Genomic DNA, 26,969 nt, shown 5'->3' on the forward strand with positions numbered 1-26,969 from the left:
ACATACATACATAATGATTGTGATTTATATTTTTATTTATAAAAGTAAGTCCATAGAATGCTCTCAAAGTATTCAAAGGAAAAACCAAAGTTAAATAGGTACCTATCATAGACCTATATAGTAGGGACACGACATATTGTTCTATACGTACAATTGCTTATATAAATAGCACCCATTTTGAAGGCACACACATAAACATATATCTATCTCGTTCTTACTCAGCACTTTAACTCGCAGGAAAACAATATAACAGTATTTCAGTGCGTACATAAAATGAAACATGAATATACGTAAATATCTCCGTCTCCGTCTAATGCGGCCGAAAATCCGCCATGTTTAGCGCGCCAAATGTCATTGTCACGTCAGTTCGGCCGTCTGTTTTGGGTTGTACATTAATTATTGACTTTGATATCGATTAAATATGATTGCTTATATAAAATTTCATAATTTATCATGCTTAGAACATACAAAAATAATAATTAAAACGTATTTTATAGGATCTCAAGAAAGTCGATGTCCCAAAACTATTATCTATATATATTTAAATTCATTAAGGAGCCCTCATCCGAAAAATCGGACACCATTTTTCGGTCGGAATCTATTGATCATGACACTAATCATAAATACCTCTTTAAAATATGTCATCAAAACATATTTAGACATTCTGTTTAGATATTTCGGGAAAAAGGCTACCGACAAAATCTCTTCGGAACTATTTAAATAAAATAGTTTTATTCGCAGTGAGTAAAACACTATTGTAAATTCGTTAAATATTTAATACTTAAGTGATTTTAGAGAGGAAGTCACAAGGAATGACGTTTTTAATAATGAATAAATGTTCTGTAGGTGTTTTTTTTTTCACGCGGTCCCTTGATAAGTTTAAAATTTGAATCACTCTCAAGTGAAAGTGATTCAAATGGTGCGGCGCACCTTCCTTGGGGTGCGCTGCGGTAGTGTGTTACGGACTTTAGAGTCAGCAAAACAATCAAAATAGATTGTAATAGTCTAAGAAAAACACGTACTCAAAATACGATAACATTCAGCATGCTAAAAATGGGCTGATGGCACTGTACTATGCCATATCTTTATGTTTTGCGGCAAACGACAACTTTATAAAATCAGTGTAGCAAATTTTAAAAATCGTCATATCGTTTACTTGGAAAATTTGAAGGACGAACTCGTCTTAGATTTCACATAATATCTAAATCACATCATCTTTGCACATAACAATATACTTACTTCCTATTAAAGTATAAATTCTACAAATACATTCGTACTCAACAATATTTAAAATAAAATGAGCCAAGAACGTTTATCGATAAAACCTACTAACATTAAAATCTTCTGGGCAGCACTAAAACCGCCATGTTTTGTGGCCAGATGACGTCACAGTGGCACGAATTTAATGTTGATGTTTCATTTCCATAGGTTTCCTACTTCAGTGGTACCTATTGACTTTGCTATACATGCTTGAAATGACAGTTAGTCGAAACTTTTAAATTGATTGACATGATCTAACATAAATAATGATTTTTGATAAATTTTAGATTCAATGATAATTTTCATGGTTTTATTAATATTTATAAAAGTAATAGATGGCAATGTTGGTAGTATATTATTTTATAATCGAGGCACAAGAGATGAATGTTGGAGTAAAGATGATCTTGCGAAACTCGAAACTAGGAAAACATTTGAAGACCTCATGCCGCCAGTACTACAACCAGTTGAAATAAACTCCAAGTACATTAATGATAATCTTCGTTATTTTCGCAAAGCAATAAAATATGTAGACAATGAAGTCGAACCCTACAGAGCGCGCATACTGAAACAGTCATTACTTGATACAATAGGAGCGCATTTGAGGAGTGAAATTTTACCATCGATTCGATTTGCTTATTACGCTGGATACATCCCGTACAGAAAAGCGAGGCAGATGGAAGAGTTTTTTAAGGAAATAAAATCATACTTAAATACTGGAGGCTTAGGGTGGAAAGAACCAGAACGTAATATTCCTTGGACCAATTTCACTGTGTCTAAGCTCATCGTAGGACCAGGAAAATTTTCTGATTCATGTTCAAGTCTAGTAACGAAACGTGATACTAACTCTTGTATACATCTACCGAATCCAAAATTTGATAATTCTATATCTCCTACAACGATAGCGTTACCTTTTAAGTCTGGTGGTCTATTGAATTTGGCATCACCGAATTCCGAGAACGCTCTTTTAAAATATTATGCCACAGCATCAAGATGTATTTTGAAGAAATCGCCGAGAAAATGCCGTCATTCTGATTTTGTGGCTTTCAATAACGAAATGTGGCATTGGATGAAACGCAATGTAGCTCCGCATTTAGTTGACGAGACATTGTACGCGGCCTATGGCGGAGTTTTGAGAATAGCAGCTGCGGTTCAAAGTTACGGTAAAGGCTTATCCCGCCGTAATTTATTTAATACCAGAGAGCATAGTTTAATCAAATGGCATCCGTGGAAGGCGCTCACACAATCATATAAACGTGCAAACTCGAATTGGACTCCGAGTTTCTATATTGGAATAGTATTAATGATAGCTTTTGGAATATGTGTACTGCAAATCTGTTATACCTATATTTTAGGACATAAAAGCGCTTGTCGTTGTAGAAGTAGCCCGGTCGGACATTCGTCTAAAGATCTTGCGTACACGAACATAGAATCGAGCATACCGGCAATATTGCCTGATGTAAGTCCAGTGTTCTACAATGAACAGAAACGTATGAAACGTTCCAATTCTGGAACCAAAACTGGAAACGGAAGTGTTAACGTACAGAAAGTTTACGATTTGAACGAAAATACTGAAAGACTCATGAATGTCGAAGTGAGTGATACCGAAAGCGAAGTTTCGTCATCTAGTCAGGACGAGGATGCAACGAATAGGAGTAAAAAAAAAGTTATTACTCCAATAAGTCCACCGAAATTAGACACTACGGTATCTGAAGTTAGGATAGGGAAAACACGTTCAGATCCTAAAGATTATAACTTTAAGTATTCAACAAGTACCCTGTCGCGATCGGACACATATTTTCAAGGTTGCGATGACGGCGTAGAATCCTGTTCAGATTCGGAGAGCTCAGATTCGAGTGATTCCGGCACTTCGATTTTATCGCAGTCCAGATCCCGAAGGATGAGTTGGTCTCGCGACCCGGTGTCGCTTCGAGGGACCTCCACTGATTCATACCATGGTTCGTCATCGCTGACGCTAAACGCTAACTCGTATATAAGACCGAGTCCTCAAAAACAATAATGAGAAGTTGATCGTTTCAAATATTGTTTAGTCCATATACTTTTGTTTTAATATTTTGTTTAAGGTATGTTGAATTTTAAGATTTTGTTCGTAAGAATATATATTTTGTTAGTGGCAACTGAGATTTCCTTTTTTTTTTGTTTGGCTTCAGCAGTCCCATATGAGTCAAAAAACCAAATCAAACTTATGAATTTGAAATGAAAACCATACACACATTTTTGTCGAAACATTTTATTGAATAAAACACATTACATTTACATGGGATAACGTTATGATAAACATGAAACAATCAACATTCCAAAATAAAATATTTAGTTTAAACTTTATAATTTAAATAAACATAATATATAAGTATATATCACAAGTGAAAAATATTTGTACATTTTCTTTAACATACAATGGTAGATATATTTTTTAATTTATTATAAAAAAAAATTTATCAAAGTAGACAATTTAACAGTTACAAACGCAATCATTGCCTGTCAATATCAATGTCCACATACGACTACACTCTGCCGACTGTGAGCATCCGCGGAGGAAATTCACTTCAAACACAGTACTGACTATTGGAAACACTATAGTAAATGTTGGCTAACTACGGGCCGTGGTCGGTCATATTTGATATTTTAATTGATTCTTTATGTTACGGTCAAAAATAGGTTTTATTTTTAGGTTATCTTTCAGCGTTTGATGTTTAGTTTCAAACAAAACTGGCGTTAATGGCCTTTTGTGGCCGCAAATAAATCAGAACCGGACTGACTTGATCCTCCTGAGAATCGAGGGAATAACAGATCGGGCGGGAATAGTAAATATCACTAGACTCCCAAAGCTGACAGTGTTACTACTATATGAATCGTAAAATGAAATATTAAATAAATATAAGCGTCCAATATATATTTTTTCTTTTAACGCAATTAAATTAAATTTAATTTCGAAAACTATGTGTTTGAGTCTAAAACTCATTTTATGTTTCCATAAAACTTTAATTTCCCTTATCATCATAATAATGTAAGCCTATTAATTAGGTTCTGTACATATTATAATATAAAATACATATGCATATTAATTTCATTAATAATTGAAATCACAGTTACACTCAATTTTTATATCTAAAATATTTTTCTAGCGGAACATTAATAATTATTTTTAACCCGTGCATTAAAAACCTTTTTATGTGATAAATAGTAACAGTTCAGTATAAGGTTTACATACTAGAGTACGAAATACTATTATACAATACTATAAAAAATCTGGTAAAACCATATGATAATGTTGCGATAATTCAAAAGTATTTTAGTTAATTTGTTTAAAAATCAGATGATTTTACTAGACACGTCACCATCAGGTCGATCAAGGTTCATGTGTTCGCATTTGTTTAACTAACCATACAACATGCAGTTTATCGATTTGTACACATAAAATATTTGGGGTATATTGGAATCGTTCCCAAAAACAAGGAAGGTGCTGGAGATTATTACGACAATAAAAAAAAAAAAAAATTTAACATGACATTACTAAGTTAATTATAGGATTATTACCAAGTTAATTATAGGAAAAGTATTTTGTCAAAGCTTAGTTAAGTAGTTTATTGACCTTTCGGTTTCGGAAAAAACCTCTTTAGGTCCTAGCCCGTTTGTAGTGGGAGGCGTTTGCCTAGGAACATGTTTACTTTAGTGATGATACCGGCATCGATAATACTCCCTTTCATTATTACAACAATAAAATTTTTTTGATTTGATTTGAATCAATCACACCAGTGAATAACTCTTAGCTCCATGTTTTATTAGCTGTCCCCCCTCCCGCACCGCTCAGCTACTTCGGAACCGCCCCGGCTTAGAATATCTAAGATAAACTAAACCCTCTTAATAAAAAAAATATTTTTTTTTTTTCATTAGATAGCACTGTGTTCAAATGTCGCGAAATAATACGAAAACGTAAAGTTTTTAAAACTTCTGTAATAAATCTATTATTAAATTAATTTTAATAATTTCTACGAAAATACTGTCTCGTGAAAATCGAAGAAAACACTAAATAGAATAAATACACTGTTGTGTATTTTATAAGAAAAAAATATCACATAATATGCGTTTTACCCTTTGAAATAATGTGATGTTTAAAATTCGTTAGTAATCTTGGGTTCGTTATATCTGTGATCTGGTGCTAATAAGGCCAATGTCAGTAATAATTACTTTAGTATTAAGCATCAGAACAATGAGCCATCGGTGCAAAAACAATAGTGTAATTAAACTAACACCCAAAAAAAATTGAATGATTAAATTAACACCCATTTAGCACAAAATAATGTCGTACTTTTAAAAAAAAAACTGATAGTGCAATCTCATTTCAAACAAAATCGAAATTTTTTTTTTATTGTTGAGGTGGGTGGACGAGGTCACAGCCCACCTGGTGTTAAGCGGTTACTGGAGCCCATAGACATATACAACGTTAATGCGCCACCCACCTTGAGATATAAGTTCTAAGGTCTCAGTAACTTTTAGCTTCAGGCCACTAATTATATACATTTACACTCGTCATTGAGCCGAATCAACTTTATGGAACGTGAAACCGGTAACCCTTATTAATTAAACTTATCTAATGTTTTAAAAAGCTTTTAAAGATCAAAATGTTGTCGCGGAAGTTACAACGCGGGCAGGCCTCCCACGAGGTGTCCGATGACCTGATGGAGGTCGCGGGGCTCCGTTGGAGGCGGACCGACCTGGGGGAGGTCAGTGTGCTTAGTGCGAGCTTTTTAACGTTCTCGATAGCGTAAAAGTCAACCCAATTTTGTATGCCGTTGAAACAGTGCCCCTAGCGGAAAACGTAGGCAAACGATCCTATTACATACAAATATGAGCTAACTTTCACGCTAGCTAGAACGTTAAAAAACTCGCACTAAGCACACTGTGCCCAGCAGTGGACGTGGGCTGGCTGATTATTATAAATGTTTAACTAAATATAATTGTCAATTATTTGATAATGAAAATTAAATCTATTATTTTAAATGTATACCGTATTTTAAATTGAGACAATATTATTATCTTATATATTATTTATCGAAAACTCTATTCTGGTTCCCTAACTGTTGAGGTCTATGATCAGAGGAGATGCCTTTTTTTAACAATTGTATTATGTTTCTGTGAATTGTCAAACATTCTTAATATCGATTTATTCATATCGAGTATGTACGTATATTAACTAGTATAATTAAGTATGTATAATGTTACGTTCCGGCCGCAGCGACCGTCTCGAGATGTTGTAGTCGTTTCATTCGGAACGTCGACTTATCGATCGCAGAATAGTTTTCGTAACATTCTCATTTGCAATATAAAATTATACAACACTAGACACTTATCGTAATATTTTGGGTACTTCAAACTATATATTTATAAATTATAGCTTATGTGTTATTCTGATGTGTAAGTTATATTATTGTGAATTTTCATCAAAATTAATCCACTAGTTTTTGCGTGTAAAAGCAAGAAACATATATCCATACATCGTTACAATCTTTCGTGTTTACAATATTATTAAGATTAACTGTTCAGGAATGACTTATTAGAGAAAACCGGGTCGACCGATGAGTGCAAGTTTGGATGAAATACAAATCGTTTTAATGTGATCTTACGGCCTATACGCTTAAGGATCACGTTCGAATGTTCTTGTACTGGCGGTTGCTCCATTTCCTGTGCATGTATTTGACGATATACAATGGTAGACACGACACTAGAGTTATCGTGATCACCTTCCACCAGAAATCCCAATGTCTTATGAAATCAGCGTCTGTACGAGTAGAAATCAATAATTTTAGTAGATACAAGATATTACGTACATTAATCCCACTACCCAACACCAGTTGGGAACTAGATATGTGTCGTTCGCGAACGAACGAATCAAACGACCCGGGTCTCAAAATGCACGCGAACGATAAGGTCACTTCAAAAAATATGAGTCGTTCACTAGATCGACTTGTTTAACAAAACCTACGAATCAGCAGAAAAGAACCATACGACAGTCATTCGGGTCATTTCGGGTTGCCGCGTCTCGACCCGCGCCCGTCTCGTTTATTCGTTCGTTGTCGCATAATGACGCATAACGCATTTGAATTGTTTTGATCTAACGTAAACAATTGAACTATAACAGTTCCTTTAAACTGTTATTTAATACTAAACTTTATTCAGCCAGTGACATGATAATATTAATTACGTCATAAATTGATGTGATAAATGGTAATCCAAACGTTCGACTGAACGAGTCGTACGAACCGGATCATTTTGTCAACAGGTCAGTATTGATCTGAATCTCTAAAATTGAACGAACGACACATATCTATTGGAAACTTCTACCTGAGGAACCAGCGTTCCATGTATGCTGGACCAAGCTCTAGTAGGGAACCTAGCTAAATAACCAGAGCGCGATTTAAACGCCCTCTATCGAGTACCATTGTAATTGCGCGTAATATTTTGAAAATCAACAATTATTGAATGAAAATTCTTTTTAGAGAAGCACGAAGGTAAAAGTAAAACAATCAATTTTTTTTTATTGCTTAGATGGGTGGAGGAGCTCACAGCCCACCTGATGTGAAGTGGTTACTGGAGCCCATACACATTTACAACGTAAATGCGCCACCCACCTTGAGATATAAGTTCTAAGCTCTTAGTATAGTTACAGCGGCTGCCCCGCCCTTCAAACCGAAACGCATTACTGCTTCACGGCAGAAATAGGCAAGTCGGCGGTACCTACCCGAGCGGACTCACAAGAGGTCCTACCACCAATCAAAATGTACCGCAATCTATGCATTAGTTACTTGGAGACCTTAATCAATACAATTGTAATATAGTAAGACTTACCAAAGTACGTGGTGAATATCAGCAAGGTTATTATGTACATGAGGAGGCTGACCAGCTCGGCTCCGACCATGAGCCAGTGCCACGTGACCACCGTGAGGGCCACCATGATGAGCTCGGTCAGTATCAGGGCGGTGTAGCTGATCTCGACTATGTGGATCAGCTGGTCCTCGAACAGAACTAGCGCTCCGTACATGATCACGCCACCTGCGGGGTTAAAGTGTTATTCAATTGATTTCTTCAGTGAAACAAACAATGGGAGCTGAGCTTATATAACAGTTCTGTTCTACTGATGTAATCACTTCAGGAATACAACAGCAGAAATATCGATATTGTTGATTTTTTTATTGATCTTCTAGGTAGACGAGCATACAGCCCACCTGATGGTGAGCGGTTACAGTCGCCCATGGACGTCAGTAATGCTAGGGGCAGAGCCAGCTTGCTGCCTACCGTAAAGTAGTATTTACAATATACCCTAGTGATGTGACGTCTAGTAACGAATCGATACCTTGATATATAGATATTCCAGTCCAAATATAGAACGTTTTGTAGGATAGCTGGCGTCCTCTCGTCAGCTGTTTGTAGAGCTGCGGGTAGCGAAGCACCGTCGAACTGGATATATCTTTATCGAGCACCTGGGACATATTCGGAGTTATAATTTTGAAATAAAAATAATAATTTATATTTGCAGCCCCAAACTCCGATGGTTAGATGGCGTAGAGCACGACCTCAAAGATATCGGTGTCAAGAATTGCAAGGGGAATGCTCTGAAGTCTAAACAGAGCAGTCTGGAGAGACATACTGGACCAGACTAAGGCCTACCCTGGGCTGTGAGGCCTAAGATGATGATGATGATGATGATGAAATCGTAAAATATTTTAGAAAGCGGCAACATCGATATTACTATATTGCCTTTCACATCTATCACGAAGTTTACAACACATCTTATAAAAATGAAGACAGATCCTTGTCTAGTGTTCGTAACCCAACCTAGTTTCTCATATTTCAAGTTCAATATTTATTCAATGAATTGATATATTTTTTATAAATTTTGTGTGATGTTCATTTTTATATGGTGTTCACATGTTTAGAATATAGTTAATCCTGAGTATCTTGCATATTTTTAGTGGTACTTAGTAATAGTCAGTTATTTTTTACTGGTGGCAGGACCTTTTGTGAGTCCGCGCGGGTAGGTCCCACTACCCCGCCTACTTCTGTCGTGAAGCAGTAATGCGTTTCGGTTTGAAGGGTGGGGCAGCCGTTGTAACTATACTTGAGACCTTAGAACTTATATCTCAAGGTGGATGGCGTATTTACGTCGTAAATGTCTATGGACTCCAGTAATCACTGAAAACCAGGTGGGCTGTGGGATCGTCCACCCAACTAAGCAATAAAAAAATATATATATTTAAAAGCGTCTGTGAAACCTAGTAGAACAAAAAAAAAAACAAAGTGAGACAGAAAGGCCTCGACATCGACTCACCAATGAAAAGACAGGCAGCATCGTGAATAGAGTACCGTAACCGACCATCAGGAAGCCGGGGTACAGCGAAACCGACGAGAAGTAGAACACCACTGAGAACACCGCCTGTTGGACGATTTCAGAATTATTATTTTTTTCATCTAAATAGGCAAACGAGTAATGGATTTATACAGTGTAGGGGGTAGCTATCTCAGAACACAAGATATTTGACAGATGCCTGAATCTGGCTACCTGGTTAAGGACATATTTGGGGGTAAACGACAAAGGGAAGATCCTCCATCGAACGAGTGTAATTGCTCGGTAGATCGACGGTCTGAACGTTATTGTTTGGAACTTGTATATATCCAAATGTATCTTCAAAATGTCGTTAGCCCGATTCTAACATGTGCCAAACATCCTTTGTCCAATGATAATCTACCTTGGGAAACGAGGTCGAATGTATGCCTCGATTGTGTTGTTTAACGAAGAGTCGTAATCGATATCTTATAGAGATATAAGCCCTATTTCTATAAGATATCGATAATCTACTAACTACCAATGAGACAAATAAATCTATATATATAAAAAATGAATTGCTGTTCGTTACTCTCGCTAAAACTCGAGAACGGCTGGACCGATTTGGATAATTTTGGTCTTGAATTATTTGTGGAAGTTCACAGAAGGTTTAAAAGGTAGATAAATATGAAAATGCTCTGAATGAAATAATAATAACAATTTTGTTTTTCCTTTGATGTGTCGCCCGTCGGACGGATTCCTTTTGTTTGTTTTAAGTTTATTTTTTATAATACAAAAGCTTAGGTCTTTTATTTATCGATTGAGGCACTGCGAAGTCTGCCGGGTCAGCTAGTATGGAATAATTTTGGAATAACGGACCTGCATAGTGGAAACGATGAGTCCCCGATGCACTATGAAGAGGCAGAGCGCCGCCGAGCGCATGACGGAGCGGCGGCCGTGCACCAGGAACAGGCGCGCCAGGTTCGAGAGCTGGCGGACGCTGACGTCACCGGCCAGCGACGCCGCGCGACCCTCCGCTCCCTCTATACCGACGCCTGGTACAAACGTTATAAGTCTTAGGTTATTAACAACCTCCACTGCTTTGTCAGCTATGACATCAAGCAGAAACTATGATATTCCTGTACTTAAACAAAAGTGCACGATGTATTAGAGCAGTTCTCTAAAGGTTATTTTTGTAAATATTTGTGATCTAGATTTCGGCAACCCTAACAAAATAATGTTCAAAATTGTATTAATGATGTTTATCGAGCACGCGATGTAATATATATAATCATCAGCTGATCCTCGGAAACCAAATTCCCGAGAATTATGATGATGAGCGATGATGACATCTATCGCAAATGATATAAACACGGAATATGCCTGAGTCTCAATAAAAATAACATTTAGTAGAATTTCTTTACAAATAGAAAGCATTCTAGTAGCATTTAGAACACCCGAGAAGTACAACGCCATCTATTGTCAGATAGCGGAAATACAATAATCGACTTGTGAGGAATGTTCTCGACGAGCCTAGAGATTTCGTCTCGACTATAAAAGCATTGCAGAGATGGCACGCAGTCAGTTAGTAATCGGAACTACTCGAAGCGAAACAGCGAACGGATCAGCTGAAACGAAGCGAAAGAAGCGAATTGAGAATATTATAGTGTTTGTTAAGTGTTTTCAGTGTTATAAGTGCTAATACAGTGTTAACTTGTAATTCGATAGAATTTTATTTATCCCAAGCCCCAGCGCGTAACAGTATTTACCAATATCGGCTTCCTGTATCATGGCGACGTCGTTTCCTCCGTCCCCGACGGCGGCGACCACGTGTCCGCGGGCGCGCAGCAGTCGCGCGACCGTCGCCTTCTGCGTGGGCGAGCAGCGCGCGACCACCACGCCGCTGCAGCCGCACAGCAGCTTCACGAACTCCTCCTCGTACGACTGCAGACACACCTGGACCGAACGACGACGTGTATAAAGACTTGTAATTTGCGACAATCATCTAGTATTTATGTATTTTTTCTATTGTATATATCGACGCTTAAAAGACAAACATGACTAAGCGACAATGCGTAAGCTTTACAGTAGACTAATTTAAAGTTGAAATACATGAAAAAAATTATATTTTAACGAATCTAACTGTAGGATTGAAATGATTTTAATAGACCTAGAAATATATATTTTTTTGCGCATCGAATATGGTTATTGCCTATCGTTTATGTATAAAGCAGTTATTGTCGCTTAGTCACGTTTGCCTTTCAAGCGTCGATATATAGATTAGTGATATTGCGTATATTTACTTCGAGCGTTTCTCCTTCGATGATGAGGTCCATGTTGGGCTGGTCGGCCAGCGCCAGCAGCAGCGTGTGCGCGTGGAGGCGCGAGCTGCAGTCGCGCGCCACCCGCCACTCCGCGCCGCCGCCCAGCTGCAGCGAGCGCGCGATGCACAGCGCCGTCTCCAGCTTGTCGCCAGTCAGCATCCACGTCTGCCGGCATGGCAGCGCCAATAAAGAAACCAATCGAAAATTGCGTCTAGCTTGTCGCCAGTCTACGTTTTTATTTTATTGAAAGATTACTGGTGGCCCGGAGGTCTTTCCAGTTTCACCAGGACATGTGGGCGAGCAAAGGCTCAGCCAGGTGGGGTGGGATTTGCTAACAACTGCCCGAGCGCCTCCGAAGGAGACCTGACAACTCAAGAGCAATTGCTTCGCGAATGAATCTACTACCGGATCGGAATCGCGACCCACTGAGAAGATCCGGCGAGAAACTCAGCGGGCTGATGCATGGGTTAGCATCAACGTCTGCCGGCACGGTGTTATTAGGCCGCGCCAATAAAGAAACGAATCGAAAATTGCGTCTATGTACCCGCACTGACAGATGGTAGGGTCAACAAATAAAAAAGATAGAAAGAAAAAGTTGTTTATTGTAAAAAAATATAAAAAAACAAATGAGAATGTACTTTACTTTACTTTGGTGCCCTGGTAGAGGGGGGTTTGGGCGTTGTAAAATAAATAACAACATAACGAACAAATACCAACAGAATTTGAGAGAAAACAGAGCGCGACTGAGAACAAAGTCAGAACTGATATTTTTCTTGCATGCAATACGCGCCGTGTGCGACTAAAGACAGCAATAGTTTAGAGTGAGAGCGCATGATCGCCGCCGCCATTTTAGATTCGTTTCTTTACTGGCGCGGCTTATATAATCAAATCGAATGTTCACACGCAGTGGCCCATGTATGAAGCGTAGCACAGCCGTAACGTAACAGAACTGAACCTTCGACTTCGTATTTTTTTTTTTTTTGAGATTGTTTTACGGCCCTGGATGCGAGTTCTTATGAGCCCGTAGTACTGTCACAATTTCACTTCATTATATAACTTTAAAGTTCACCTATGGTATTTGATATATACAGTGAATTTCGGTTATAACGACGGCGGACGGGGCATTTTAATGTCGTCACTATATCCGAAATAATAAAAATTCATGTACAAATATATTTACTTATTATTTATTTAATTATGGTATACATGGGTGTTATTGAAAAAACGTGTTATAGGGCACTGTTTAAGTTTAGTTGTTTCTGCACGCTGTAAGGTGTAATCCATTTTCATAATTCCTTCAACATCTAAATTATTTTGATCTTCACCAAATAAACAGTACTTGAGCGTTGTTTATAACACATAATGCATCAGTAGTTGTTGGAATTTCATTTAGATTTCAATCTTCTTCCTCTTCTTCATCCTCTTTTTCTTGTGTTTGAACAGACTCAACAATTTCATCAAGTCAAGATCGTCAATATTCACATAAGTTTCCCGTGCTGAATAGAGGACTACTTAGCACGGATGGTCAAGCAAATGCTTTATTTGTATTTTCCTACATACAAACAAAGCACTTGTTTGATCATCTGTAAATGTAAACAAAGGATAAGAAAGCTTAATAGTTTTATGAATGAGTCCTTGTGCCTTTGCCGACTCAATAGCAATATCCGTAAGAGATTCCTGGGAATCTGTCATAAATGGTTCATAAAAACAAGTCGCTATACCCGAAATTGACGCTACGAGTATATGCAAAGTCGCTATAACCGAATGAATTTCTTAGGAAAGTATCTTTTAAATTCAAGGGACGTAAGTTTGACGTCGCTATAACAAAAAAGTCGTTATAACCGAGGCCGTTATTAATGAAGTCTACTGTATTTAAGAAGAGGCTTGTAGAAGAACGAGTTTGCTAAAATATCTGGAACGACTTCGTAACTCAAAATGAGTGACAAGATTAAAACTATAAAAATCGAAAGTTCGACATTTTATTGAAGAGCATGAGTTCGTTACCTTGATCCCGGCAGCGCGCAGCATGCCGAGCGTGGCGGGCACGCGGTCGGCGAGGCGGTCCTCCACGCCGGTGAGCCCCAGCAGCTCCAGCCCGCGGTGCAGCTTGCACAGCACGGCCGCCGTGCGCTCGCCGCGCCCGCTCGTGCACAGCCGCGCCTCCTTGTACTCCGCCTGCGACACCACGACCCACCATCACAATTACTCGCTCACCATTGTCATACGATGAACTTGGAACCGTTAATAGAGTTAGAACATGCGATCATATGCCTCACGACCGAAGCGGGCAGGAAGTTAATCCGTCTCGGCCAGAATCATCATATCGATAGAAATGCATAAAAACAAAAAAAAAGGTGCATGTACTTACGCACGCGCGTAAGAAGTTATAGTTTATTTTTATTAATTTCATTTCTTTTTTTTTTAAATTAAATTTTAATCAATTTGAAAAAAAATCGATTAAACAACATCCTCAAACACGCATATTGGACATCCCTTTTCTTGACATCGTGTAAATTCGGTAATTCTCGGTACGGTTCGGAAAGTTCACCTGCGGCTATATTCAGACTCGCCAAGTTACGTCGGTCGTATTGTAATGAGCGATTTAGTGGGCAACTTCATTCTGTTAATTTTGTGTCACGGTGCGCGCGCATCGTAAAATTTCACTCTCATCAATTTTTCATAACGCGCCTAAAGAAGTATAACTTCAAAAAAAAAAAAAAAAAAACAGTTAGCGTGCGTGCCTCGAACTCAAGGTACTCTTGTCGTGCGAGCGTGCGGTGCGCCAACACGAGCGTGCGCAGCCCGTCGGCCGCCAGCCGCCCGCACTGCGCGCCCAGCCAGCCCGAGCGCACCAGCCGCGCCAGCGCCACGTCCGCGCCCTTCACGTAGTACCGTATCTCCTCAGAGTTCTCCTCCTGCCACCGTTTATTTTTATAGCTTAAAAGGATACACACATACGCTCGCACACAGACACACACACACAACCGCACTCACACACACTCGCACACATAACTATCTAATTAAATTAAATCTAATGTATCATTAATTTATTTATTATTATTATTATTTTTTATTGTGTAGTTGGGTGGACGAACTCACAGTCCACCTGGTGTTAAGTGGTTATCGGAGCCCATAGACATCTACAAAGTAAATGCCACCTCGAGACATGAGTTCTAAGGTCTCAGTATAGTTACAACGGTTGCCCTACCCTTCAAACCGAAACGCATTACTGCGTCACGACCGAATTAGGCAGAGTGGTGGTGCCTACCCGTGCGCACTTACAAGAGGCCCTACCACCAGTAATTACACAAATTATAATTTTGCGGGTTTGTCTTTTGTTACACGATGTTATTCCTTCACCGAGGAAGTATTATTCCTTTACCGTATTTCATTAGGAAAATTGGTACCCGCCTGTCGGATTCGAACACCGTTACATCGCTAGATACGAATGCACCGGACGTCTTATCGTTTAGGCCACCTACCTCGAGACATGAGTTCTAAAGTCTCAGTTTTAACAGTACAACAGCTGCCCCAACCTTCAAACCGAAACGCATTACTGCTTCACGACAGAAATAGGTAGGGCGGTGGCACCCACCCGTGCGGACTCACAAGAGGTCCTACCACCAGTAAAAGATTACGTTTAATGTTTAATGGCACGTCCGACAGTAGGGCTAGCCGGTCAGCTACCCTATCCAATGAAACGGCGGTGCGGTGCGTCGACTTCAGTCTCCGTGTTACCTGAACGATGATCCCCATCATTTTGCTTTCGCTAGTAAACGGGAATATCTGCAATATGCTGAACTGTATAATTTCATTGGTCGCCCTCAGTTTTAAAGAGATGTTGTGCAAGTCTCTTCTATACAGGGACACGCCCATCTGAAAATTAAGAAGAAGAATCATCACTTTTAATTATTATTCTCATAATCCTCTCGCAGGTCTGCTGGAAGAGATTTTTTAAAGAAATAAGCAGTGCCTTTGTACATAATTTTCCTATTACTCTGTACTATGTCTTCTTTTTTGTGTACATAAATAAATAAATAAATATTAATAAGATATCGGAATGAGCCTTGGACATATGAGACGGGTAACGTGGTCAAGGGTTCCGTGGTCGCGATGTCGTAGGTATGATGATGTAAGAACGAAGCCTTCAGAGAGACAATACCCTTAAACACATTTAATCATCTTCTACGACAACCGAAAATTATCTTATTTACTTCTTTAGCGATTGTATCTCTTCATTATTAACTTCGGATTATTATTTCGAAAGTTCGACTAAACTTAATTTATTTATGGATAACTCATCTATACTAATATTATAAAGCTGAAGAGTTTGTTTGTTTGTTTGAACGTGCTAATCTCAGAAACTACTGGTTTGATTTGAAAAATTCATTCAATGTTAGATAGCCCATTTATTGAGGAAGGCTATATGCTATATAACATCACGGTAAGACCAATACAAGTGGAGCACCAATAAAGAATGTTTTAAAATATTTTCACTTTCTACGTAAATGAAGTGGGGGGTAAAATTTAGCGTTATGCCAAAGTAACTATTACACGCGGACGGAGTCGCAGGCTAAAGCTAGTTTACTAATAAAAATGAAATTCTACAGTATGTCTTACATATTAGACGACAGATGTTTTGAAATTCGAATATATATTTTTAACTCTTTTTTTTTTATTGCCCTTTTAGGCAGACGAGCATACGGCCCACCTGATGGTAAGTGGTTACCGTCACCCATAGCCTTCAGCAATGCCAGGAGCAGAGCCAAGCCGCTGCCTACCGTTAAGTGCTCTCCACAAGCCTCGCTTGAAGAAGGATATGTCATCAATCTCATATCTATGATAGTCGATATTTACCATATCGGTCCACTTGACCAAGGCGACCTCGTCGGGACTCGAGGCCTGGTAGTCGCACAGCTCCTGCTGCGGCACCGCACCCCCGCAGCTCTCCGAGACCACTGAACTCGCCATATCTGTGTGATGCAAACCAAACCAGGCTCAGTGATGGATTATGAAATAAAAAATATTACTTGAGTAATGAATAGTATGTTTAGTCCCTTGTGTAGCTTTAAGGGTTTCAGTCGGCCTTAGTCCAACAGGTTACGTCGCGTCACTGTCGGCATCGACCCTAAAGTCTGTCACATACTGTCATGCATTATCAGTGGCGTAACGAGGGGAGGGGCAAGAGGGGAGCATCATGCCCCGAGCGCTGCTCACAATGGGGCGCCAAATCTTTCGCAAAACAAAAAATTGCTGGATAATTTTGTATATTTTTTATATTTTATTTCTGGAAAATATATTATAAGTTTAGTGCCAGTGATAATAAATGTTAATTCGTAAATAAAAAGAAAAAAATGGCGGCGGGGGCATGGCTAAAAAGACGTTGTACCCCGGGCGCGAGTTTAGATCGTTACGTCACTGTGCATTATGCGGATCGGTGGTCGTATTGCTGAGTTCCAGTCGCTTGTACTGACCGGACTGCGCGTCGTCGTCCCCGGCGGGCGCGTCGTACACCGGGGTGACGTTGTGGCACAGCGCGATGGCCAGCACGGCCTGCCACACCTGGCGCGGGGTGGGGGCGGCGGGGTCGGGCGCGTCCACCGGCGACGCCGCCAGGGACGGGCCGTCGTTCGTGATGTGCTGCGTCAGGAGGGCTTCCACCTGAAAAAATGGGTTTGTGTTTACGCTATTTTGGACTGACTCCCCGGCCCTTGAGACGAAGGGCTCGGCGAGTAAATTAACCCACAGATACAGCCCACTGAGTTTTCGATCCGGTGGTAGATTCTGCGAAGCAGAGCTTTTGCCAGGGTTCGTGTTAGCAACAACACGAGCCACCTGAGCTCACCTACTCGCCCGGTTACGCTGATATAGCCTTGAGAGGCTATCAGCTTAGGTAGGAAAAAAAATTGGCTGACTTGTAGACCCGTATCAGTCTCTTGGACACACCTGCAGCACCCAGGGAACGAGATCGATCTCTTTGGGAGTTTTAGCGTGGGTTAAGGTTGATATTACTTAAAGGGCAAGAAGAGCTTGAGAAAACATTCTCTAAAATTACGAATAAGTGCACTATATTACACATGTATTTAATTTATAAAAATGATAATGAAAATTGGAAAACAATGAAATTTGTTAGACTAACTTACAAATTACAGTACATTAATACAGTAGAGCAGAGTGGCTCATTCTGGGTACCATGTAGAAATTCTACTACTTTGATTTAATACGGTAATTCACGTTTTGATATTCGTTAAGAACGGACACAGTCGAATTTTTTTTTTGTCTTTGTGATATCGATTTTTTTAAATTATATATTATATTAAAAAATTAATAAAGGCATAATTTAATATTATATTTGAAAATGAATTTTTGATCGTGTCTCTCTTTGTTTTTCGGTTATATATTCACGAGTTATTTATCCAATTGAGTTGAATTTTCAGTTATTGTTCAAACTTCAGGACAGGTTTCCGTTATAGTATTAGTAAAATACGAGAGGTGACGTACTAGGTGCTTCAACAAGTGGACATTATTTTTATACTAGCGACCCGCCCTCGCTTCACTTCGGAATCATTAAATGTTATTATTGATAGGCGAAGCCCGCCATGTTGCGCGCGGTACGACAATAACTGCGGGTGACGCCGCGGGGCGAAGCTAGTCTAAAAAAGTAGCCTAAGTTACTCCTTATATCATCAGCTACCTATCAGTGAAAGTCTCGTCAAAATCGGTCCAGCCGTTCCAGAGATTAGCCGGAACAAACAGACAGACAAACAGACAAAAATTCAAAAAAATGTTATTTTGGTGTATGTACCGTATATATATTCATATGCATGTAGTAAAAAGCGGTTATTTCAATACTACAAACAGACACACTAATTTTATTTATATGTATAGATATATTGAGCATTAGGCCTCGACTGCGGAATACCTCATTAAATCTTTCTCTGTCAAACAAAGCATTTCCTAAGTGCAGCTTCTGGAAGACCATCTCGTTCTTGGTGAGAGTGCCGGTCTTGTCCGCCAGCAGGTACTGGATGCGACCCAACTCCTCGGGTATGGTCGTGGACCTCATCACGGTACCTTCGATCTCTTTGTCGCGTTGTATTGTCCATGAATAGAACGCTTTGCCCATGTCAAGATTTACTCTTAAGCTGTGAATAAGAAAAAAGTATATTTAGAATATTCTTTCGGATCGTTTGAAACGTCTGGGTCTGTGGAGGGACTTCAGTTCTCTCTGTATTTTGTACCGTATGTTCCATAGGGAGTGCTTTGAGGAATTGTTTGAGATGATTCCATCATCTCATTTTTACGATCGCACCGCTCGCCACCGGCGTAGAGTTCATCCATATTACCTGGGGCCACTGCGTTCATCCACAGTACGTTCCCAGAGATATTTTTTGCCACGTACCATCCCGCTTTGTAATGAGCTCCACTCCACGGTGTTTGAACTCCAATTGAGTCCATGGACGACGGTAACCACTCATCATCAGGTGGGCCGTATGTTAGCCTGCCTACAAGGCCAATCAAAAAAAATAATCGAGACAGAGGTCCGAGTAAGCACCCACCAAATCTACCGCAGAACTAGTCACGTGTTCCGGTTTGTCGCTATAGTCGGTATTCCAATGTCATTAATATTTCGCTCGTACAATCCAGTCTCCGTGTCTTATGATGACAGCATTGAAGTGTCTATGGTTTCGGAAACCGATTAGCAACAAGCGTCCTGTGAACTTGTCTACCCAATATGCCAATAAAAAATACATTAAAATTTATTCATAATGATTTTTGTAGTTATCACAGACGTTTATCCAAATGATGTTTAAGGCCTTTTATTTTCTTCAAATAAATTTTTATTATCTGTTTCCATATATCTTAACAAACAAGTATGTTTTTTTTTTCTAATATGAATTTGATTATAATTCATTGCAATAAAATCATCACTGTAATGACGCAATGAGTAATTTATAACAGAAAAATTTCATTTAATCACAGTGTAATGTAAGCATTAAGTGAATATTGTTTTAAGTGGTTACCTACCTTATAGGAATGATGTAGGAGAACAGTAAGATGAATCTAAAGAAGAATCCGAACCAGGGCCCCGTGAACCCCTTGAGTATGATCAGCAGCAGCGACACGAATAGCGTTGCGAAGAAGAGCACTTTGGTGAGGTCGTTGACCTGCAGGTCCAGGCGGCCGACCTTAGACCGCGGCACGGCGTTGTTCATTACACTCCGAGTTTCGCTTCCTGATAGGACGATATCGTGGTTTTTTTTATTGCTTAGGTTAGGAAGGACGAGCTCACGGCCTACCTGGTGTTACGTGTTTACCGGAGCCTATAGACATCTACAACGTAAATGCGCCACCCGCCTTGAGATATGAGTTCTTAGGTCTCCGTTTTTACAGTACAACGGCTGCCCCACCCTTCAAACCGAACGCATTTACGCATTACTTCTTCACGGCAGAAATAGACAGGGTGGTGGTATCTACCCGTGCGGACTCACAAGAAGTCCTACCACCCAGTAAAGTCCTACCACTAGTAAAAGTGTGTTGCGCCGTGGGTCGTGGTTTCATGAAATTTTTGTTTGTTCTTCGTTTGGGTGTTTATTATCTGTATAAATATACTAGCGGACTCGACAGACGTTATTCTATGAATGCATACACAAAAATTCATTCAAGTCAATCCAGCCGTTTAGTTGCAGTATAGATAAATAATCTAGATATCGACTACAGCGCCATCTGCTGGCTGATCTTAGGTCTCAGTTTTTACAGTACAACGGCTGCCCCGCTCTTCAAACCGAAATGCAATACTGCTTCACAGGCTGAAATAGGCAGGGCGGTGGTGCCTACCCGTGCGGATTCACAAGAGGTCCTACCAGGGCGTGGGCATGCAGTGTGGCGATAAGGCTTGGGTTCGAACAGTTGGGTAACGATCTTCCTGTTTGTATAGCAAGATAACCTTGCCGAAGTATCGGCTAGCTATTTAAATTACAATTGAGACATTTCACTGTTACTCTAGTCTTTGGTAACCACCTAATACTGGGTAGACGTGACCACCTCCTCGCATTTTGAGAAATAAAATTGTTTGTTCGTGGCCTATGCATTTGTATGACATCTGTTTCATAGAGTACAAGCTTCGTTCACTTGTTTGCTCATCAGAAAATGTTGACAGCATAGAGACGTGCAAACAGAAGTATCAATTAAAAAAAACTGTAGTCATTGTTAATAAACGAGGGAATGTTTATTCACAAGTTTATACCATATTGAAAAAGTTAAACGATGGAATACCTATCAGTCACTATTTCATCCAAACGACTTAACTTTTGATGTAATTTGTAAGAGCAATGGAAAACATATTTAATTTATTTAAAAAATATTTAATATATTTAAATCTTTTTATATTATAACAAATTCTCTTTTGGCTAATGGCACTTACAGCTTCTTTTTTAATGTTTAATAGAATAGGAATAACCATCTCACCCGTGTATATAACGAGGCCTGTAGCTTGACCTGACGCCACGACGCAGCCACTCCACAGCGTGTTCTCAATGTCCAAAGAGTCGCGTTCCTCCTCGTCCAATCGAATACAAGTCCCTATGAACGAGTGTATGTCCTTCTCGGGTTTCTCTACAAATATCTGAGCGTTTATATCCAGGAGATGGGCGTCGGTCGGCAGCTTTTGCGTCGATGAAAGAGGTATCCTGTGTTGAAATATAAATATCGTTTATTAGGTCGACAGTCACTGGTAGACTACACACTATGAGATGACAGCATATTATATTTTCCTGCCAATGATTCTTTTTAAATGATATTAAAGATTTTCAGATTTCTAAAAAATTCGTGGTCTTACTAGAGAATAATATGCCAGGTGTTGACGCCTTTTTTATTGCATAGATGGACGGGCTCACAGCCCACCCGGTTGTAAGTGGTTACCGGAGCCCATAGACATCTATAACGTAAATGCAGCCACCCACCATGAGATATGAGTTCTAAGGTATCAGTATAGCTACAACGGCTGCTTCACCCTTTGAACTGAAACGCATTACTGCTTCACGGCTGAAATAGGCAGAGTGGTGGTACCTACCCTATCTATTCTATTCGAAATCTCGTATTTAAAATTAATGTTTTTATGACACTCGAGCGTCTGTTGGCCAGTTGAGCTGAAACTATGTTCAGTTTTTGTGAGAGAAAAGTTTTTTTTACATATTTTTTGTACGCGCGAATGGATGATTCCTCACATATCTGTGATTGTTACTGAGATGACAACGGGTTCAACTAGTACAAAATTAAGTATTAAAATTATATAATAATTTAAATAATTACAGGAAGAGTACAAGTAACAAAGCTTTCTTTGTGATTCATAGCTAGATAAGAGCATTATAACCAGTATCGTATATATATAAGGTTAAAAACAGGAAACTGTTGATTAACATTATAATATTTATAGAATAAATATGATTCCATTATTGAATTACTTTACAAGTTAGATTTTTTTGGGTTAACAGTTGAAAATACAGCATTGGATGTAATCTACGAAATTGATGGTTTGCTATGAAATGAAAAAAAATTTGAGGACCGAGGAATGGGATTTACTACCAGGCTATATATTATGTAGTCGTCGTGGCCTAAAGGATGAGACGTCCGGTGCATTCGTGTGAAGCGATGCACCGGTGTTCGAATCCCGCAGGCGGGTACTAATTTTTCTAATGAAATACGTACTCAACAAATGTTCACGATTGAATACCACAGTGAAGGAATAACATCGTGTAATAAAAAACAAACCCGCAAAATTATAATTTGCGTAATCACTGGTGGTAGGACCTCTTGGGAGTCCGCACGGGTAGGTACCACCACCCGCCTATTTCCGCCGTGAAGCAGTAATACGTTTCGGTTCGTAGGGTGGGCTAGCCGTTGTAACTATACTGAGACCTTAGAACTTATATCTCAAGGTGGGTGGCGCATTTACGTTGTTGATGTCTATGGGCTCCAGTAACTACTTAATATCAAGTGGGCTGTGAGCTCGTCCATCCATCTAAGCAATAAAAAATAAAACCTATAACAAGTTAATGCCAAATTAAAATTACCGTAATTTCCAATCAATCTCTCCATCCAACTGGTCGGTCCTTATGAATACTGTACCCATGGTCTCGTTAGTTCTAAGAAGTATCATGTCAGCAGGTACTCTTTGCCCTTTATGTAGCATTACAATGTCTCCAACACGCAGTTCTGATGCTGCGACATATTCCATTTGAAATGGACGGTAGTCTTCTATTGGAGTATCTAGTACTATTCTTTCATATTTCTGTCTATTCACTTCTTTATCTCTCCTATAAAATTTAGTAATATTAAAACAAACAACAAAAAGCACCAAGGTTACAAGAGATTGTTAAATAAAAATCATTTCATGTGCTTATCATGAGGTTATTTGCTCCTATTTAGAAGGAATTAGTTATGAAATAGCCACATGAATAGAACAAACAGAATTAGGAATAAAGTATATAATCGCTAACAATATTCTATTCAAATATTATTTATTTTCTATATGTAGTAACATATTCAAATAATGATGATGCTGCACAATTATTAAGAATAGTTTATTAAACTGCTCAAAGGTTGTTTTATTGATACTTAGATTAAATAAATCACATTAATGTGTAGTGTGTGAAGGAAAAAAAGCAATTTAACAAATTTTAAACTAAAATTAATAGTTAGTAGCATGTCCACAGCTTTTAATTGCTGCATTACACTGGCAAGGCTTGACTTTATAAATTTTTAGCATTTCCCAAGAGAAACAGTATATAATTTTACAGCACTAAATAGCGCCAAAATTATACAAATAGTGACCTACAACCACTGAGTGCAGAGCATTCTCTATTTAAATTTGAATAAAAAACTATTCACGTTCTTAAGATTATGTGACAAGCCAGTAAGCAGTAATACTACATTCAGGTCTAATGTATAAAGTTTATTGAATTTTAAGCTAATCCTTGGTATTAATAAATATACTGCAAGTATGTAAAAGTTTTAAACGTTGTTGTATTTTTGTAAAAAATACATCACGCATTGTACATATTACATACATTCTTAGTAATTTGAAAAAATCTATCCCGTAAATAAGTGTTTTTAATTATATGATCACAACCTAATGTATTCTATAATCAATTTGAAATTAAGCTTCGAGAGCAATTAAAATTATGGCCAAATGAATTTTCGATTGAGTAAAATGCAAATATTTCTTACCTATATCTTCTATAATCATCTACTGCTTCCCTGAACAATGTTACAGCTAAAACAAAACATAGTGGTCCCCAGTAGGTGTACAGGTATCCAATGCGAATGCTTGGAATGAACTGACTAACCGCCATCACAAGAAAATACATATTGAGAAAGAATCTGAACTGTTCATATAAAACTAGGGGTAGGAATGTTAGGAGGTTGTATTTCTGAAATTAGAGAAATTATTTTACATGAATCCTATTATTGATTTCAATCAAAAATTATTTAAGATATGTTATATAGATTAGCCTTTCCCAAAGTGGGCAATAACGCCGCCTTGTGGGCACTGCATGCCTAAAGCAGGGTGGTAAGAGACCCAGAAAAAAAAAAGGGAGCATTGTGTAGAGGTTTGGGAGGTAATTTGTAATTTCACCTAGGGGGATTCTTAAACACCGACTGTGCTCTCACTATAGTGGTTATTAAGTAGGCATAAAAATGGGGGCACTAAAAATAATTTATTCTCAAAGTGGGCAGTAGATAAAATAAGTTTGGGAGCCCCTGATATAGATGAAATAATCTACTTGCATAGTGTTGAACCATTAAAATTGTGGTATCCAGATCCCATAGATATATAAATAATACAACTACAACTAGATGGGAATGCAAAATTAAGTGATAGTTTAAAGGATAACAATTTAATTGTTTCTCACCTGATTGCAAACATAATTGGGAGGAAACTCCTCATCAGGTAAGTGCCCCAAGTTAATGGCTCGAGAACTTAGTTCCTTCTTTTTAAATCTTGATAACAGTAGCCTAAAAAAATTCACAAACATTAGCAACATTTAGAGTTGAATGAAAATTTATGATTTTATTTAAAAAAATCACTTGTTTGAAAATACTTTTACATGGTTTTAGAAGACACTGCTAATAGTAACAAAAATCCTTCAGACTGTATTATAGATTAGTACTTGCCCAATAATATCAATGAACAAAAAGTAAGTTAAGAAGGCCATCAAGAATGATGTTTTTGTTCACTAATTGAGTGACTGTTTCCTACTGTTTGTAGTGTCAGTTGTGTTAGGGTAATGTTAGTGCAATTTCTGATGATTTGGTATTTAATGAGATGGATAGATGAGATATTTATTGCATAATTAATTTACGTTCCTAGTACTAAGTCATTTAGGGAGTGTTTTTTAAATATGCACATACATACATACAACGGAAGGCGTGTCAAATCAGGTGATAGTTATTGTTATTGATGTATATTGTACAAAATAAACTAATGTTTCAATAGTTATCATTCCTGCCTAAGGTATAAGATATAAAAAGTTCCATCTAATATAAATTAAAAATAGTTAAATTCAGACAACAAAGAAAATATACACAGACAACAATTACAAACCAAGACAGAAGAGATTTTCTTTTAGGCCTCATTAATAAAGGTGTTGTTTCCATTGTAATGTTTTAAACTTTTGTTTAATATAACAAAACCCAAATTCAAATTTGATGTTTTGAATTTTTGGGTAAACGAAACATAAAAAGGAAAAACAAGCATTCAACTTGCAGAAAACAAAGTTTACAACAGTGTCACGAAGTTGATTAATTTTTTACTTCATACTTCATAGTTTTTTTTTTTTTTTTTTTTTTCTTGAATGTGGCGATCAAACTTCATTCGGAAGCTTATTTTAGCCAGAGTCGAGTCAGCCAAAGGCGACATAGTAACTTCATCTTGAAGTGTCAAGTTGCCATGATATTCCAGTGTAGAGGGATAGGAGCAGGGACTTTAGAAATAGGCGGTATAGGAGGAACTAGGGCAATATATACATATAGTAAAATATAGTAATGTAAAGAAGAAAATATATTATAATAAAATATTATGGAAGGTTAGAAAAGAAATAAGAGCTTTAGTATATTTGAAATCAACAAAGGAAAGTATAGTGTAGGAGTCACAAGGGAGAGGAGCACGAAATTTTATAAGGAATTCATAAAGTGGTTTGGATTTGTATTTGACACATTCAAATAATGTATGTTCGATGTTTCCATTGGTATTGCAATGTTCACAAGCATCTGAGTCAACGACACCAATTCTCGATAAATGACTGGGTAAACTACAATGGCCAAATCTTAATTTCGATATGGTAGATGTTACTTTTTTTGGGAAATTAAACTTAGAAAACCAAGGTTTTAAATTAATTTTGATATGAAGACGACGATATCGTCCACCTTTTGATAAACAAGACTTTTCCCACTCGGAGTTCCAATCTTTTAAAAGATACTCCCGAGGCTTTTCTAGTAGGTCTTGAGTATACACTTTGTCAATATATGTATTACCCTGCCTTGCGGCCATAGCAGCTAAATAATCTACCAATTCATTTCCTTGGATGCCCGAATGGCCAGGAATCCATGCTAATGTGACTCGTAAATTTGAATCATGACATTCTTTTAATTTAAGTTTTACCTCAAGAGAAAGCGGACAAGGAGGTTTCTTTTTAAATGGATTTGATAAAAGAGACTGAAGAAAGCTCAATGAATCAGAAAATATATATGAATTCTCTATTTTATTGCAAATTATATATTTGACACATTCAAGGACAGCCATGCCTTCTCCAACAAAGTTTGAAGAAAGATGTGGATATTTATAAAGACGAAAATGACCTGACGAGAGTCTTAAGAAAGCAGCTCCTACGCTTTTTTCATCCGAGGAAACGGATTTAGACGCGTCAGTATAGAAATCCTCCGATTTAGGTTCTAAGTTTTTAATAAAGGAGGCTAATTTTGAGTTTGCCGAGCTTGATCCTTTTTGGATATCTATTGTTAACTTGATATCGGGTACAAACATTAAA

At 38.2% G+C, this 26,969-nt stretch overlaps 2 protein-coding genes across 2 annotated transcripts; one reads left to right on the forward strand and one right to left on the reverse strand.

The window, feature by feature from the left end:
- The first annotated feature begins 1,455 nt into the window (after positions 1–1,455).
- On the forward strand, positions 1,456–3,399 carry LOC101736698 (uncharacterized). The gene has a single exon (XM_004922987.5). The coding sequence runs from the start codon at positions 1,553–1,555 to the stop codon at positions 3,275–3,277; it is 1,725 nt and encodes a 574-aa protein (XP_004923044.1). The 5' UTR covers positions 1,456–1,552; the 3' UTR covers positions 3,278–3,399.
- Positions 3,400–3,492: 93 nt separating this feature from the next.
- LOC101736831 (probable phospholipid-transporting ATPase IIB) lies at positions 3,493–25,735 on the reverse strand. The gene is made up of 19 exons (XM_004922988.5): positions 25,529–25,735; positions 24,837–24,939; positions 24,151–24,353; positions 22,995–23,237; positions 21,391–21,611; positions 19,951–20,158; positions 18,845–19,067; positions 17,397–17,583; positions 16,780–16,895; positions 15,661–15,798; positions 14,664–14,837; positions 13,927–14,097; positions 11,902–12,087; positions 11,368–11,554; positions 10,478–10,653; positions 9,605–9,709; positions 8,630–8,756; positions 8,125–8,328; positions 3,493–7,057 (listed from the first exon to the last, which is right to left on the reverse strand). Exons 1-19 carry the CDS (start codon positions 25,579–25,581, stop codon positions 6,921–6,923), a joined length of 3,162 nt encoding a protein of 1,053 aa, XP_004923045.1. The 5' UTR covers positions 25,582–25,735; the 3' UTR covers positions 3,493–6,920.
- Between the last annotated feature and the right edge of the window lie 1,234 nt (positions 25,736–26,969).

This window comes from Bombyx mori, chromosome 15, assembly GCF_030269925.1.
Source record: "Bombyx mori chromosome 15, ASM3026992v2".
Taxonomy (NCBI): Eukaryota; Metazoa; Arthropoda; class Insecta; order Lepidoptera; family Bombycidae; genus Bombyx; species Bombyx mori.

What these genes read in the sequence shown, in the direction of transcription:
- LOC101736831 (XM_004922988.5), bottom strand. Translation starts at nt 25,581, where the DNA reads ATGGAAACAACACCTTTATTAATGAGGCCTAAAAGAAAATCTCTTCTG. An exon ending in AGAAAATCTCTTCTGTCTTG is followed by an intron (nt 24,940 to 25,528) that starts GTTTGTAATTGT and finishes GAATTTTTTTAG; the next exon opens with GCTACTGTTATCAAGATTTA. An exon ending in GGACGACGACGCGCAGTCCG is followed by an intron (nt 16,896 to 17,396) that starts GTCAGTACAAGC and finishes TGCATCACACAG; the next exon opens with ATATGGCGAGTTCAGTGGTC.
- LOC101736698 (XM_004922987.5), top strand. Translation starts at nt 1,553, where the DNA reads ATGATAATTTTCATGGTTTTATTAATATTTATAAAAGTAATAGATGGC.